The sequence below is a fragment of the Borostomias antarcticus genome (genome assembly GCF_949987555.1).
Source record: "Borostomias antarcticus genome assembly, chromosome: 7".
Taxonomy (NCBI): domain Eukaryota; kingdom Metazoa; phylum Chordata; class Actinopteri; order Stomiiformes; family Stomiidae; genus Borostomias; species Borostomias antarcticus.
In genome coordinates, this window is record NC_140240.1 from 10,998,093 (window position 1) to 11,015,343 (window position 17,251).

At 49.4% G+C, this 17,251-nt stretch overlaps 1 protein-coding gene across 1 annotated transcript in view; it reads right to left on the minus strand.

Moving 5' to 3' along the window:
• Positions 1-470: 470 nt before the first annotated feature.
• Positions 471-17,251, minus strand: part of pacsin1b (protein kinase C and casein kinase substrate in neurons 1b) — a 41,033-nt gene continuing 24,252 nt past the window's right edge. The window contains exons 3-10 of the mRNA XM_084440667.1: positions 10,984-11,140; positions 10,232-10,467; positions 9,236-9,394; positions 8,156-8,331; positions 7,352-7,472; positions 2,094-2,215; positions 1,559-1,755; positions 471-1,225 (exon numbers count right to left, since the gene is read on the minus strand). Coding sequence (XP_084296793.1) covers positions 1,116-1,225; positions 1,559-1,755; positions 2,094-2,215; positions 7,352-7,472; positions 8,156-8,331; positions 9,236-9,394; positions 10,232-10,467; positions 10,984-11,140 — 1,278 coding nt within the window. The 3' untranslated portion in view covers positions 471-1,115. The remainder of the gene's footprint in view (positions 1,226-1,558; positions 1,756-2,093; positions 2,216-7,351; positions 7,473-8,155; positions 8,332-9,235; positions 9,395-10,231; positions 10,468-10,983; positions 11,141-17,251) is intronic.

Below are 17,251 nucleotides of genomic sequence, written 5' to 3' on the forward strand. Positions count from 1 at the left end.
TGGCATACAAAACATGTGCTGATGAACCAGAGAAGACAGGGGTCTACTTCTGTGGGGCAGTTTAATACTACGGCTGAGGTCTTTCATCAATCCTTAACTTCTTTCCCCTTGCCCCCCCCCCCCTTCTGAATTTCCTCTCCTCTAATGTTTCCATCCATCTCGAGGAGAAAGGAGACTATTGAGATTGGGCCCCGATGTTGTAGGAAGGGATCTATCAGACTCTGATCTAATTCATCTCTCTTGAATGTCTTCGGCTGCCTATGTTTGGTCAGCGACAGACAGTTTGCCTCAGACATTTCTGTGGCACTGTAGGTTGGTGAGGGTCTGTGGAGACTCTGTGAACTATGAGCTGTCTGTCTATTTGTCTGTCTGCGTTAAATGCAATTACTGTAAGTCGCTTTGGATAAAAGCGTCTGCTAAATGACTGTAATGTAATGTCTGTCTGTCAGTCTATAATCTTGTTATCCTATGTCGCTGGGATGCTGGCACATGCAGCTGACCTTGGGAGAAAAAAACAAAACAGCATCACACTCAACATGGAAGCATGTCAACAGAGAATAATCTGATGTTCAGCATTAGCAAAACTCCACAAGAATCCCATAAAACAACTGTACAAGCATCCAGACTGTAATAAATCCCCAAAATGAAGCAAAAAAGCAAAAACATCATCGATAATATATACAATGCATGTTGCATAGCTCATCCTCGCTATGCAGGCACTATTGTTACACCATATACCAATTGTTATGAGAACATATTGCTACGAGAATGGCATATCGGCTACACAAAAATGTTAATGGAACACAGCTACACAAAAACAAAAGGAGAATGGTTGCCTTCTCCTGCTGGAGTGTGTACATGGTTACAGGTAAAACACTGACGTTGTTGCAGGGCTCTAGCCAAGCCTGGTATCTGATATGACTTTTTACCGGGCCCTTTCCTGCGGCGTGATTGATGATGGAGACGTTGAGATGAAGGCTGCTCAATGTGTCTGTCAAGTGGTGAGTGGGAGTGGGGTGGGGGGTCATCGCTCAGAAGTCTCTGGAAATGTGCAGGACTGGACGGTACAGTCTGGGTAAACCCACCGACGGGGCAGCGTCCTTCGATCAAAGCGGCTAGATCGCCTCGACGTAATTGGCCGGGTACAAGCCCAGCTTCCCGTTGTCCAGACGACCTTTGCACCAGCCCTGCTCGTCCTCGTCCTCCAGCTTGGTCAGCTCCTCCCCTGGGGGATGTGAGGGAGGTCAAAACAAATATCCGATTAGGATGAACAGCATAAAGGAGCCACATATAACATACTTATATCTCTGACGCATTCTCTTACAACCTGCGGAATGGGTTTTGCCCCTGCTGGGTGATTAAAGAACAGCAGGCTACGCCAGCTAGACGTTGAGGTTGACGGCTCTCTGACAGAACCAGAGCGCCGTCTTACAACAGGTGCTGTCATCCTAACGCCACACATCCTGACAAATAACAGGCGCAGAAGAAGTCGTAGCGCTGTCTGATGCCAGCCAATGAGGACCAGACTCTGTCCAGGCTGGGGGGAGGAGCCTCTCACCTGCTTTGAAGGTAAGCTCGTCCTGCTCCTGTCCGTCGTAGTCGTAAAGGGCTCGGACCCGGACCCCCTTCCCTGAGTCCTCCTCGAAGGGGTTGGAGTTGGAGCCGCCGTTGGTGTCGCTGGCGGAGTTGGGCGCCGGCTGGTCCTCGTCGGACCACTCTTGTGAGTAGGCTTGGTTCTTCTCGTAGCTGCTCACACTGGGAGGAGGGGGAGGGGTTAAAGATTGTCAGCAAGCAACCACAGCGCGACACAACAAAATGCCGTGTCCCTTTCTGCTCAACACTTCCTGTGATCGGTCATGTAAACATCTGTGTGTGTCTCTCCGGTACTACTACAGAGCTCGTTGAATCTTTGAAAATAGATAATTTTTATGTTTCACTGCTCAACACACAATCATATGGAGCGTTGTATTACATATTCTGCCATTACAGTTAACATGCAGGGGTTGAGGAGTTAATGGAGTTAGGGAAAAAAAAAAAAAATGAACACACGTCTAAGTATCACAAAAGGTCATAATTTACAATCAAACCCGTACCTTCCCCGGTCCCCAGCCTGCGCGTGCTCCACCGTCGTGACGTTGGTCAGCATGACACCGTCGTTGGCCTTCTTCACCTTCTCCCTCTTGCTGATGGAGTGGGAGAGGTCTGGGTTGTACTCCTGCAAGGCAAGGCGAGCGGGAGCACATCTGAGACAGGCTTCATGAGCCCCATAACAGAGAGACGTTCATCTAGTCTGAGTAGAACTACAAACACAGTACCATGAACTAGAAACACAGTACCATGAACTACAAACATGGTACCATGAACTACAAACATGGTACCATGAACTACAAACATGGTACCATGAACTAGAAACAGTACTATGAAATACAAATGTAGAATGTAGAATCTTTTATTTGTCATACAGCACAGATGTGGAGATGAAATGTTTCTCTGCGCTTAACCCATCCCGACGTCCTTCCCCCAAGGGCAGCCGGGAGCAGACGTAGGCAGCGTGCAGGGGACACGCCCGGGGGCCCACCAAGTGCTCCTGTCCGTCTTCGCCATGGACGGACAGCGTTAGAGATCTGTTCTTCTGCATGTTTTTCATATTGGGTTCTTTATGGGGGAAACCCTTGCGAACACGGGGAGAACATGCAAACTCCACACAGAAAGGCCCAGAGACCTTCTTGAATACAACAATTGTTGTGGTTAGAGATAGAGACCTGGGCGCCGAACCATCGGCCGGTTATCTCGCTACAAGGCCATAAGCCACAGTCCAGACCAGTCTGATCGGGGAAGGGGGGGGGGGGTGGAACGCCCCCGAACCATAAGAACCTTGCTCGAGCTCAGATGCTTTGATTTTGGGCCAGACAGCCATACAGACAGGCAAGCTGACATTAGACTAGATGCCATCGTCTTTTGTATGCTAAACCTTCTGTAAATAAACAGCTTTTGATTGTCGCTCAAATCCCGTGTTGGAGAGATTCATTTGGAATACACCTGGAAAAGGGACACTGGACTGTGTGGTATTGTGATACATTGGGTGCCGTCTTTTATTGAAATCAAAACACAACGCAGAGCTGAACAAGGACAATAATAAAAGACAACAAAAGTCAACAATTGGTGCCATGACCCGGATCGGACATCGAACCCTAACAAGTCCAAGACTGGTCGTCAGCCAAAGCAAACAGCTACAGCCATAGGAGACACCTGGCAGTGCAGCTGTGACCTGAACGACCCCGGACGGACAATCAGACCCAACTGGGTGAGTGGGTTCGGTATCCCGATCATGAAAAGGAATCAGTAAATCTCAGTATACCACACATAGTCTCTCAACAGGTAGAATTCTCCAGTACAGGGCCTGTGAGAGATCAGGAGATAATAATCCACGTAAAAGACGGGGGATGGTTGTATATGTTATCTCTGGAGACAGATAGAATTCTCCAAACGAGGTCCTGTGAAATATCAGGCGATATCATCCACGTGAAATACAGGGGATGGTTGTGCTTTTAGCTTTAAGGTAAACCTGTGCGATACACATGACTGAATTGCCTTTGAGAAAAGACCCGTGGGGTCGGCATGATTTTGTGATTTATGTTTATTGTTGCATATGGAAACTAAATGTGTATGTATGTATGCTTGGGCCTAGAGATATATACATTCTAGGGAAGCGTTGTTGGTGTGGTCACTGTGATAAAATTATACAGTGTGTGACCCAGCACTCCCCCTCAGCAGAGCACTGGGGCCGTTCTATCTCTCACTCCCCGACTCAGCCCCTCCCCTACAACAGCACAAGAGTCAAAACTACAGTAAGCCAGTCGCTTGACTATCAGAGAGAGAGGGAGAGTAGGCTAGGGAGGAGGAGATAAGACACCCGTCAATGACGGGCCGAGGTCTGTCTCATCTGACCAAAGTGAGCCCGTCCCACTGCAGGGGGCGGGGCTGACAATGCCGTCGGATGAGGACAGTGATGGCGAAAGATTAGAGGAGGAGCCCGAGTTTCCGCCCCCTCCGCCCCCTGAGAAGCTCAGGAGGGAGAGGAGGGATCGTAAATGTAAAGCATTGCCACCAGCTGCTTTGAACTTGCGCCCCCTACGATCGGGGGGTGTTACTGTCAGTGCAGAGGGCAATCTTGAATGCTGGTCGGCTAGTGTAAAACATCCACGTGATGTAGGTGATGTGAACATGGCTCAGGCCAGACACCCGTTGATCGGTGACACTCTTAACTAAAGCAATCACCACCAAGGTCAGGAGAGTAGAGGAGAAAGCCAGAGCTCCACAGATCCCATTCAGAGCTAGGAATGCCAAACGAGAGCGCTGTCATTTTTGTGGGAGCAGAGGCCATTGGAGAAAGAACTGTAAGCAGAGGCCATTGGAGAACAGCTGTTCCAACTTCATACACGGCTCCCCATTATCAGTAGCTGCCGCCACTCTGCATCCTAGGCCTCCATGTTACAAAAGCCAGAAGGCCTGCATGTAACAACCACCTTGAACGGACGGCAAAACATAGAGTTCCTCCTTGATATGAGGGGAGGGCGGGGGGGGGGGGGTGCTACAGTCACTTCTCATCGCTGTCTAGAGGGAGCAGACATCAAAATGAGAGAGCGAAAGCAAGGCATGCATGGTGCATTGGTGCAGGAGGGGGGGCTATTTGGGTGAGAAAAACCAGGCCATTCCTGCTGGAATTGGGACCTGTGTCTCTCATGACCTCTGTGTGGTTGGGACCGGTAGGATAACCCCTACTGGGTCTTGATGTGTTGACAAATCAATTCATCCCTTCATTTCCAACAAGGGAAAGTCAAATTAAGTCTGATTCGGGTAAACAAACCTGACCTAGCAGAGCTGCCAATCTGGGCAAAAGACAAAAATGATTATGGGCTTCTGAAAATGAAACTGTTCACCTTCACAGGCAGGCCTCCTCCATGTACTCGTCAGTATCCACTCTCCTCTCGCGTGGTCAAGGTGATCAAGCCCCTCCTTAAAATCTTTGAGGAGAGAGAGGGGTTCTGAAGAAAACTCACAGGGCCTCCCACAGCCCAGCGTGGCCTGTGTTGAAACCTTCAGGTGAATGGCGCCTCTGTGTGAACTACAGAGTGGCCAATGAGTATGTGGATAAGATAGCGCCCTAGTGGCAGACGCGTCCACCATTTTCAGTGCCCTGAAACCTGAACACCAGCGGTTTTCAGTCATCGACATGATGCAAGGCGGTCGTGACACCTGTCACAGATTAAGATGAGTACGTCTCAAAGGAAACATACCCTCATAGATTGGACAACTTGTAGAGCCAAACACTCCAGACTAACAACAGGGTAGCTTCAAGCCTAGCACCCCAAAATCAGGGACAGTCGTGGCAGCTGTTGTTCGAGCAGAGCCCTTTACCTAAAGATCCACACGGCTTAGGTGTGGGGGCCTACTCGGGGGTGAAGAAAGCAAATATGGAGAATTACATGTTATGTTCCAATTTGCTCCCACTTTTCGGATGACTGTAGCATTGCTAAATGGAGAGAGAGAATGGGTGCTAGGACCATAGGCAGTTTAGAACGAACCTTCCAAAGGTCAAGTCTGGAGTCGACGGTGGCTTGTCTATAAAAATATAATAATAACCTCTATATATGATCTGAGAGAGAGAGAGAGAGAGAGAGAGAGAGAGAGAGAGGAGACATGCTCTCACAATCAGAGTGGAATGCATAATGCTGTCGCAGTTTTCTTGTGTTTTTTTGTGCTAACAGGTGGAGTTTGAGAAAAGGACTTCCGGGTTGACTTGGGACACAGTGGCCAACGTGTGCTGGAGGTCAGCAGGGAAGACTAAACTACCTCGGGTGGAGACGTCGACAACCAAGACGGGACACTTGAAGAACTTTTCACCCCACATACTGTACACTAACCTTTTCATCCTCCATTCATAGCTTGCTGGTCAGGGACAGGAAGTCGATGCCGGTGATTATGAAGTGTGTGGGTCATTGTCATACTGTGAATAAAACTCCAGGTTGCACTTGAGATATACTCATTAAAACGGAGACAGGGGTATTGTGAAGTGTAGTTTGTTAAAAGGTTTTTTATCTCTGGGTCGGGGATGCTCGAATTTGGAGTAATTTTCCTTTCACAGCAGAAATTCACACAGCAACACATGAAGTGATCTGATAAGATAAATATTTTTGCTTTGCTTTAGAATTGTAATCATGCTAGAGGAAGGTATGATTATGTTATGGTTTAGACAGTAACCTGTTTTAGCTTAGGCATGTTTCCATGTTTGCTTCTTTTTCTTTCTGCATAATAGCTGTTCAGGTTTAGGTTGTGGGAAGTCAACATTTCTCTTGATCATTATGATTTTGCGTGTTCATGTATAATCTAGGGAGATTGATGAAAATGGCTGTTTTCAGAGAAATGTCCTGGTTTAACCTGATCCTGTTAGCTGTTTCTAATTATCCCCTGAGTGTGGCTGTGTCTCCCTTCCATAGACTTATGAGATAAGGGTGACATTCCATGGTTGGTACATTCTGTGGACAACAGCAATTGTTGTGGTTAGAGATAGAGACCTGGGCGGCGAACCATCGGCCGGTTATCTCGCTACAAGGCCATAAGCCACAGGAGAGACCAGACCAGTCCAGACCAGTCTAAACGGGGAAGAGGGGGGGTGGGGTGGGGGGGGTGGAATGCCCCCAAACCATAAGAACCTTGCTTGAGCTCGGATGCTTTGATTTTGATTGTGATGCCATTGTCTTTTGTATGCTAAACCTTCTGTAAATAAACAGCTTTTGATTGTCGCTCAAATCCCGTGTTGGAGAGATTCATTTGGAATACACCTGGAAAAGGGACACTGGACTGTGTGGTATTGTAAGACATTGGGTGCCGTCTTTTATTGAAATCAAAACACAATGCAGAGCTGAACAAGGACAATAATAAAAGACAACAAAAGTCAACAGTACCGTGAAAAAGAAACATGGTACCATGAAGCACTACTGGAGTAAATGACCCTGTAAGTTAACGAAAAGTGACCATTCAAATTCTTCCTTCCTTTGATCATAATAAATAGTAGCGTCTGAAATTCACTATATAGTCCACTATAAAATACCCACAATTCACATACATTTCTAGTGAACAGGGATGTACCCTACAATTTCTCGTTCACTACACTACATAGGGAATAGTGAGTGAGTGAATGAGTGAGCAGTTTCGAACAAAGCTAAGGAGTGGATCATTTATCAGTCAATAGAAATTTTAGCATAAGACACCTTGCAGAGGCAGACATTGTTACAAGTTAAAGGGGATGCCAGCAGTCTCTTAAAGGGGAGGGGTAGTAAGGTTACTGTACCTCAAACTGGGGCCAGTTCATGTGCATCCCAGGACCGTGATTGTTGCTGAACCACTTCAGGTCCTCCTGGGCACTGGCTGATGTGATCGTGCGCTCCAGATCCCTGTACACTGTGGTGTAGCTGCAGACACACACACACACACACACACACACATGCACACACACACACACACACACACACACACACACACAGACACGTACACACACACACACAGACACGCACACACAGATACACACACACAGATACACACGCATGCACGCATGCACATACACACACACACACACACACACACAGATACACACACGCACGCATGCACGCACACACGCACGCACAGACACACACACAAGACAGAAAGACAGACAAACACACAGACAGACAGACACACACACACACACACACACACACACACACACAACACACACACACACACAAATACACAGACAAACAAACAGAGACAGAAGTTAAGTCTTGAGGTAGGTTTTTTTTCCCAGTAAAGTACCAGTGGTTTCCTATCGCTGAACTCTAGTAATAGATAACTATGTTACAGGCTATAGGTTGGAGGAGTCCGGATACTGATGGTTAATGAGGTGTGTGTGTGTGTGTGTGTGCGTGTGTGCATGCAAGTGTGTGTAACTGTGTGTGTATGTGTGTATGTATGAGTGTGTGTCTTTGTGTGTGTGTGTCTGTCTCTGTGTGTGTGTGTGTCTCTGCGTGTGTGTGTGTCTCTGTGCGTGTGTGTGTGTCTCTGCGTGTGTGTGTGTGTGTGTGCGTGCACACACACATGTGTGTGTGTGAATCCCAACCTTTGGTTCTCTGTGAGGTTGAGGTGGCGTTTGACGTCCAGCAGCACCTCCCTGAGGAAGCCCAGCCTCTTGTCTTCGAACTGCTGACACGTGTCGAACACCTGCTCCATGTTCTCCATGTACTGAGGCGTGCACTTCCCCAGCTCGTCCAGGGCCCTCTCATACTTCTCCCTGGCCTGGCCACAGAACAAGGCAACAAGGTTCAAAGGTCAAATTCCATTGGGAATCAAAACAACATGGTCAAAAGCACAAAGTTCATTGTCCATTTGTGATTATTAATAATTTAATAGGGTTTTTTGGTCACAAGCTCCTAAAGGGCCGGAGAGGAGGGACAGTAATAAGAGCCTCTTTCAAAGCCGATGCTTTCCATTCTAGGACTCACGTTAGGGGTGAACTGTGTTTGGTAAACTGGCTAAAAAAAATAGAGGCACGGAGGGAAAGCACTGGATAAACCATTTGTAGGAGGGAACAGGCAGCCATGCAGCTGGTCAAAGAAATTACACACACACACACACACTTAGTGAGTGTTGAGAGCTGAGATGATTCCTACGGAGGAAGGCTGAGGGTTAATGATGAACACTGTACACCTGACCTTGTGAGAGAGCATTGCTGAGCACGGCTGGTGGTTCGAGTAGGGTCGGAGAGGTCAAGGCTGATATCGCGCTAGAGGGCTGGCAGTGGAGCAGAGTCCACCCCTATGACAGCCTTGTGCCTCCCGTCCACAACACTGCTCCCGCGAAACCGAGCGCTTCGGTGTCTCAAAATAGCTCCCCTTGATTGCACTTCCTCTCGCCACGTCATAATTGCGGTGTGTAGCTCTGATGATGATAATAGAGACGGAGCAGTGGGGGGGCTGAGTTAACCTATCTCGATTACACTAGAAACTCCCCAGGGTACTGTGCATTCAGGAAAAACAAGCCCTCAGACAGAATGGTGTTCAGGCCAGGAGCCTCTCCATCCCTCCCCTGTTCTCTGTACCGGGAGTCAGCGCGGATGTCCGAGGTCCCCCCATTGCTCAAAACTATAAGACGGCGGATCTCCGGCTTCTGGTCTCTCTCTCTCTCTCTCTCTCTCTCTCACCTTCTGGGAGTCCTGCTTGCACTTGTCCACCTTCTCGTGCAGCTTCTTCTGCTGGTCAGCGGTGACGACGGAGGCCTCTCCCTTGCTGTTGGCCTCGCGGGTGGACACCAGCTTCTCCTCCTTACACGCCAGGTGGTACGACTTCTTGGCTGCCTCCAGCTGAGAGGAGGGGGGGGGGGGGGGGGTATGAGAGACGAGGAGGAGAGAAGAGGGGGACAGAAGAAATGTTGACATTATTTTTTATGAATAGAATCTACCGGAAGTCCGAGCAGAGTCTGAACGTGGGCTGCGTTCAAATTCAGCGAACAGAGGCGAACATGTTTTCTTTGAATGGTTAAGTTTGAACAGAGAGCCATTCGATGGTTTTCTGGATCATATATTTTGGAGGTAGTCCCGCTAGTACAACCTAATTTACTGTTAGTTAGAAGTAAAAGGGCCTCCGGTATTCAATTCAATTCATTCAATCATACAGTTACATTTCCATCAGTCCAGCGTCTATTTTTGTTCACCACAAACTACCTTCTCAGACCATTTGCTTATGTTTGCAAACATTCGCGAATGTTCTCTGAATTTGAACGCATCCCTGGGACAGTCAGAACAATCCTAAAGGAAGTAAACAGATTAGGTGGCCAATGTGTGCCTCTGGTTAACTGCTACTAGAATTACCATTGTGTCGCTGTCGGACGGAAACCTTTTATCTCCAAAATGGCAGGTTTTCAAGCGTTGAAAAGTGAACAACAAGGAATACATTCCAATTTCTATGTTTTGGAACAAAAAATCACATATGGTGAGCTGGTCAGAAACATTCGATTGGTCCCAGAGCTGGGAGGTGTTCAGAGGTTGCGAAGTGTAGTCCCAGTTTTCAATTGGTGTAAAAAATTTAAAAAATCACCAAAATGGAGATACAAGGTTTTAAACATCAACAAAAGTAAAGGGCTACATAATCCCACCTGAGGTGATTGAAAATATGTCTCTGAATCAGATTCTACCTCTTACCTCTTTAAGTTTCTTGGCCCAGGGTTTCTGGGCCTTCTTGAAGCCCTCCTCTGCCTCTTTGGTCTCCTTGAAGCCTCCCATCATCTGCTTGTGGTAGGAGTCCTTCTGCCAGTTTTTGACCTTTTCAAAGTCCTCGTTGATCAGGCCGTTCTTCACTTCCTGGTGCAGCTCACTCACCTTCTCCGCCTCCGTCATCACGGCTGCCCACGCCCGCTCCACAGTACCGTACTGGGGGCCTGGAGACGAGAGGAGAGGAGAGGGGGAGACATGGAGGGAGGGAGAGAGAGAGAAGGAGAGAGAGAGACAGGGAGGGAGGCAGAGAGAGAAGGAGAGAGAGAGGGATAGACAGGGAGGGAGTTAGAGAGGGGGGGGGGGTAGAGAGAGAAGGAGAGAGAGGGAGAGACAGGGAGGGAGTTAGAGAGGGGGGGGTAGAGATATAAGGAGAGAGAGGGAGAGACAGGGAGGAAGTTGAAGAGAGGGAGGGAGAGGGGGAGAGAGAGGGGGGAGAACAAGTACAACAGAGAGGGAGAGAGGGAGAGAGAAAGAAAGAAAGAAAGAAAGAAAGAAAGAGAGAGAGAGAAAGAAAGAAAAAAGAAAGAGAAAGAAAGAAAGTAAGAAAGAAAGAAAGAAAGAAAGAAAGAAAAAAAAGAAAGAAAGAAAGAAAGAGAAAATTTGATTAAATTGCTATCGATTTACTCAGAATCAATGGAGGGTTGGCGACTGAAAGCAACCTGCGTCCTCCGACCTCTCACCTTTGTCCACCAGCTGCCTCCATCTCTTGGACCAGTCGGTCAGTTGCTGTGCATAGGCCTTCTCGATCTTGGCCCGCTCCTGTATGCAGTTCATCAGGTCGTTGCAGAGCCGATGGCCGTCATCGATCCGCTTCACAGCGCGCTTGTAGTTCCCCACCTGCGGTAGCACACGACGCTCCAGTTAAGATTCAACACAGCCTAGTCTCACACAACAGATCAGGCCTATCTCTCCACACTTCGTTTACGCTGTGCCAGCGCTGGAGAAAGGTCTGGCTGGACTCATTACCATTCGGGGATAGGTGAGAAAAACTCTATATTTCTTTAAGCCAATCACAATCGTCTTCGGTGGAGCGGTTGCTAGGTTGTTGTTGTTTCACACAGTCTGGATTGGCCGACCACATGAATCGGCACCACTGATTGGCCGGTAATAAACAAATAAACAAATTATCCCTAAAACTGAAAACCTACATCCGTTGAGCCAGACGAAATACTGTCAAACCCGAGAACATTAATAAACCAGGCCAGGTCCAGCCTGGCTGATGTGCGTGGCTGGCTTGTTTCTGTTCAGGACTGGTAGGACGGAAGCTAGTCATGCCACTGAAATAGCTGTAAATTGAAATGACATTAAATAATGTCTGATAAATTACGATAGGTCTTGTCGTCTGGACACATCAGTTCCAATGCTTCCAATGCTAATCCAGCACAATAAGAGCGGGATAGCCAGTTAGCTCATGAGCTCACAACAACTAGCAGCAGCTTCCATAACATTAATGGTAGCGGTCAGTGGCTAAAGCAGTTACACTGATGATAACATAAAGTCATCCCCACTGGGTCTTGAACCCCAGTCTCCCAGGTGGGAGTCCAATGCTCTCACCACTACACTATTTGTGCAGTGGAGATCAGCGGGTTGGTTTTGGTGTCCTTCTTCCAGTCCCTATTGTGAGTTGGGGTTAGAATAAGGGTTGGGGTTGGGGTTCGGACAGGATCTGACCTATAAGGCAAGGGGTAAAGGTTGGAGTGAAAGGATGAACATGTTGAGGTTTGGGGTATAGTCCCATTGTCCAGATTTTACCAGACTAGGCTCCTCTGTCTAATAAACTCCCCTCTGGAAGGGTCTTCAAGAACGGTACGGCGGATTGGCTACAACTCTGGTTTCTTTGTAGTGACGTTTATTTCGCTCATGCACACGCACACATACACGTCTCCCACAACCGTTAGCTACAGTTGGTAACTTAGAAGAAATAGAAATCGTAGTTAGGTTGTAAACCTGCAATACAACACAAACACACAAAACATACTTGGTATTAATAACAGGAATTACAACAATTAAATCGTGTATATACATTTTGTGACCCGAAACACTAACCATGCTAGCCTCAACACTCACCGACAAGCATACCGGTCCTGACAATCAGGTTAAAATGAAAAACCAACTGAAGTTAACGTCACCTAAAAATCCCTACGCCCCGGCGAACTACGCATGTCCTAACAGCCTGGAGATACGATATAGTTCCAATAATTAAGAAAGCATAATCAATCATAACATAACTTATTCGTAGATCACTAACTTCCCTGGAAAGTTCTACACCTCCCACTTGGTCTACTGATTTTCTATAAATCCAAGGAGACCACTATAAGCAGTCCAAACAAACTATTAAACACAAATTCACCCCATACTCAGGCATATAACATCACATTCTCAGATGTGCTTCATCACAATATAAACAACGGTTCAAGGTAGCCTTAAGGTCCATAAACAACACACATTGTCCTTAACTTGTCCTTGACTACAACACTGTCACGTCCTCCACCGAAACACACCACCAGCCTCCGGGGAGGATAGTGGTGGGGAGGTCTTGGTCCAGTACCGAAACACACCATGGTGGGGATCCTTTACTGTCCACCAACCGAAACACACCATGGTGGGGATCCTTTACCGTCCTTTACCAACCGAAACACACCATGGTGGGGAAGTCTATTGTTGCTCCTCCACTGGTAGTAGAACCACCAGTCTCCTCACATCTCTGTGGAGAATGGTGGAGGGGCATTTCTCCACCCCTTGTCTCCTCTTGGACTGTCCATCAAAAACCGGAAGGCTTTGGCACGTCCTCACCTTCACGTCTCGTACCACGCCCTTCTCATTCGAACACGCCTCCACGACTCGACCCAGTCTGAACCGGCCCCTCAGTGCATTCTGGTCGGCTAACCACACCAGGTCCCCTGCCGCGACGTTCCTAGCAGGCGTGTGCCACTTCTGTCGGATGAAGAGACCCGGGCCCGCCAGCTGGCTCCACCGCTCCCAGAACTTGTCGACCTCGATCTGGATGGCTCTCAGCCGTACAACGGGGTAAGTTGGATACTCAAACCCTCGGGTGTCCCCGCTTGGTCCCGCACGACCAAGCAGAAGGGAGTTGGGAGTGACGACTTCTACTGTATCATCTTGGACCTGGGCCCTGGCACCAATTGGTCTCTCATTCGCCAGGTTAGCAGCCAGGTAGAGGAGGGTCTGGAACTCCAACGCCGTCAAGTTACCCTCTTCACCAACGCTACCTAACGCTTTCTTGAGCACACGGACTGCCGCTTCAGCTGCCCCATTTCGGTGGGGAGAGTCAGCCGGATGAAACACCCATGACCAGTCAGTCCCTGCAGTCGCTGCCTTCTTCTGGACTTGATCCTTGTCCACGTTACTCAAGAACTCGTAAAGCTCTTGTAGCACAGGCCTGGCGCCAATGAAGTTGGTCCCTTGATCCGACCAGAGCTTCCTTGGGTGACCCCTGAGAGCTGTGAAGCGTTGGTACGTCTTCAGGAATCCATCCGTCGACAGGTCTTCCACGATGTCTCCATGAACTGCTCTTGAAGCCATACAACTAAAAACCACACCCCAGACTTTCATCTTGGTTCGTCGTTTTGCCGTGTCTCTAACGATGTAGGGGCCGAAGAGATCCATTGCCGTGAACTCAAAGGGTGCAGCTGGTTCACTTCGTTCGAGGGGAAGCTCACCCATCACTTGTTTGCACATCCTCGCCCTGGTCTTTCTGCAGTGTATGCAGGAGTCAATAACACTCCTGGCGATCCTGGGTCCCTGCGCCACCCATGCTTTGGACCTCATTCGGAGGAGTGTACCAGCAACTCCTTCGTGGTTAGCCTCATGAGCCTCTCGCGTGAGAAGGGTGCTGATCCACACTTTGTAGGGAACCAGGGGCACACCTGTCTTTCCCTGGTTATCGGCCTGGACTCTACCATGACAGCACAGAAGCCCTGACTCTTCATCCCTACTGACAACGAGTCTGTTCAGTGTTGTCACAGGAAATTTCACTCCCTCTTGGGCAGCCAGGCACAGGTCATTGAACGCAGTTTCGAGTTCTCTCACTGTCAACACTACCTCCCACTTTGCTGACACAGGGGCTCTTCCTATACTGGCCAACCACTTCTTCACAGCCCTGCGGACATAGCCGACTACTCCACAGAGCTTAGCTAGAGAACTGTACTTCGTTGGATCTACTTGGTCTATGAGCGCAGCTCCCCACAGCTTCTCCTTTTCCTTGGTCTCAGTCGGAGTTGACTTTGCCTCATTCTCTGAGGACTCTGGAGACCCACTTTCACCATCTGTGACTACTGCACTCTCACCACCAGAAGTGACGGGGCTCAGCAGACTTTTGGCTTTAGCCCTAGTGAGCACTGCAGAAAAGGCCTTTCTCTGGAGTTTGCTCACCGTCTCCCTAGCATCGGCTGCCACTTCCGAGGCGGACTTCATGGGCCAATCTTCGACTGGACTAGACAAGAACCCGGGACCATTTTGCCATGCAGAGTCTTCCTCCAACAGTTCAGGAGAGCACCCCCTTGTGACAAGATCAGAAATGTTGACCTCACCTGGGATCCACCACCAGTCTGTTGTAGGTCCAGCCCTCTGAATCTCTCCGACTCTGTTTGCAAAAAACGTCTGGAACCCGTAACTCTCTCTTTGGATGGCTCCCAGCACTGTCTGTGAGTCGATGAAGTGATACCACTTCTCCACGTCCAGTCGCCCGTGCTTCAAGATGTATCCCTTTAGGCGTGCAGCAAAGACTGCCCCACAGACCTCAGACTTGACCGCGTCGCCCTTTTGGTCAAGGGGGGTCAACTTGGCCTTCGATTCCACCAGCCGGGTGACCACACCATCTGACGTCTCCCATCGCAAGTATAGCACAGCGCCATAGGACTCGCAGCTCCCGTCAGAAAACGTGATTCCCCAGGGTCTGCTCATCCAGCCAGGGGGTGTGAGGCTTCTATGGAACCGGATGCAACTGAGGCGAGCATACTCCCTGAACAGCTCAATCGCCTTCCTGCGGAGCTCGTCAGAAAGGGGCTGATCCCAGGTGTCCTTCGTAAGCTGGCCAGCTTCCTGGAAGGCTCTTCTCACAAGAATCACTCCTTTCTGTTTCACTGGTGTTGCTAATCCGATTGGGTCGTACAGACCTGCAACCTGGCTCAGTAAGACACGACGAGACAGTGGGTTTGGTGTCTTTGTTTCCACCTCTTCCTCAGTGAGGTCAATCTCCGTTCTCATTTTCTTGTTCCTTCTGGAGAAGTTGATAGAGACCATCACAAAGAGTTTGTCCTCTTGCACGAGGTAACCAACCCCCAGGGCTTTGTTGTCGTCCTCCCTTAGCTGGTTGGGTAATACCAGGGTCTCTGGCTTGGGCCCTGTCCCGTCTCGCCTCCCACTTTGACCGGACCTGACCCAAGGCTTGAGGTAGAAGCCTCCTGTTTCCAGTATCTTCTCCACTCCCTCTAGGATCTCGTCCAGGCACTGCGGGTCATTATGGGATGTGAGGAGATCATCGACATAGGAGTCTTCTTCGATGACTCTTCTTTCCTCTTTCATGTCAGAGAACTGGGGCAACCCAGCGGTCTCTCGCATGGCTACCTGCGCGATGCATCCCGCCGGTTTGTCTCCCATGTTCACTCTCACGACAGCGTAGTCCTCAATCTCGTCTTCTGGTGAGTCTCTCCATAGGAATCGATGCACATGAACCTCCTGTTCCTCCAGCCACACCGAATTATACATCTTGGTGATGTCTCCGATGGCCGCATGTTCCCCCTCTCGGAACCTGAGAAGCACTGCCCTGATGGGATTAAGGACGTCTGGGCCTTTGAGCAATATGCTGTTCATACTCACTCCTCTGAACTCTTGACTGCTATTCCAGACGAGGCGCACAGGCGTAGATACTGAGTGGGGATTCGGTGCGGTTAGGTGGCTCACCCACCACACAGCACCATTCCAGCCGTCCATCACATCCTTGGTGAGCTTGATAGCGGCTCCCCTCTCCACCATCTCATGAACTTGTCTCATGTAGGCCTCTTTCCACACGGGGTCTTTCACAAGCCGTTTCTCCGCCCTCAAGAACGTTGCTTCCACAGCCTTCCGATTATTTGGGAGAGAGGCTGGGTCCTCCTTCCAGGGGTACTTTGCATCCCAGTGTGGCTGATTGCTGTGCTTGTCGCTCTCTCTGAAGGTCAGGCCTGCCCTTATTATCTCCAGCTCCTTCTCATCAGCCAGGGACATCTCCTTTCCTCCCGGAGGACACCTACCACAGCGACACCCTCCACAGGCAGGGTTGCAGGCGGCTCCTATGCTGTCCCATTTTAGCCATTCAAGGACCTCTGCATTGCATGTTGCTGTCGTTCGGACTTCCACACTGCTCCCCGTCTCTCCTATGAGGTGCTCTTCGACCTTGACAGCTACCGCTCTCATGGTGCGTGCGAAGTGTGTTTTTGAGTGCCGTGTCGTCACTTCCACTGCCTCGAAGAGATCTGGATGCGTACCACTCACGATCTTGCCAAGAGGACCATCCCACAGTACCAAGTCCCCCGCCCTTTGAAGTCTCTGCGGAGCTAACCGACCTTCTCTGGTACTGATCAGTAGATCGATCTTCTCTGGGCGAGCCAGTTCTCCTGATTTGACTCCTGGGAAAAACTGCTCCAGCCGCTCGGACGTCATCACACGATCCACCCTGGCGATGTCTTCCAGCCCGTAGCAGATCATTTCGTGGAGCTTCAAGGTCCCTTTTGAGGTCCACACTTTTATCTTCACAAGATATCTTTTCGTATCCACCTTCTCTCTCATCGTGCCCACACCATACACCACGAGCGAGATCGGTTCACCAGCCAGCCCAAGTCTTTCTGCAGCTTGGTGCGTAATGTAGTTGGTGTCGGAAGCGAGATCCACCAAAGCACCGAGGCTGTCTCCTCTCTTTGACGTGACCGGCACAAGCATCATGAGGACTGG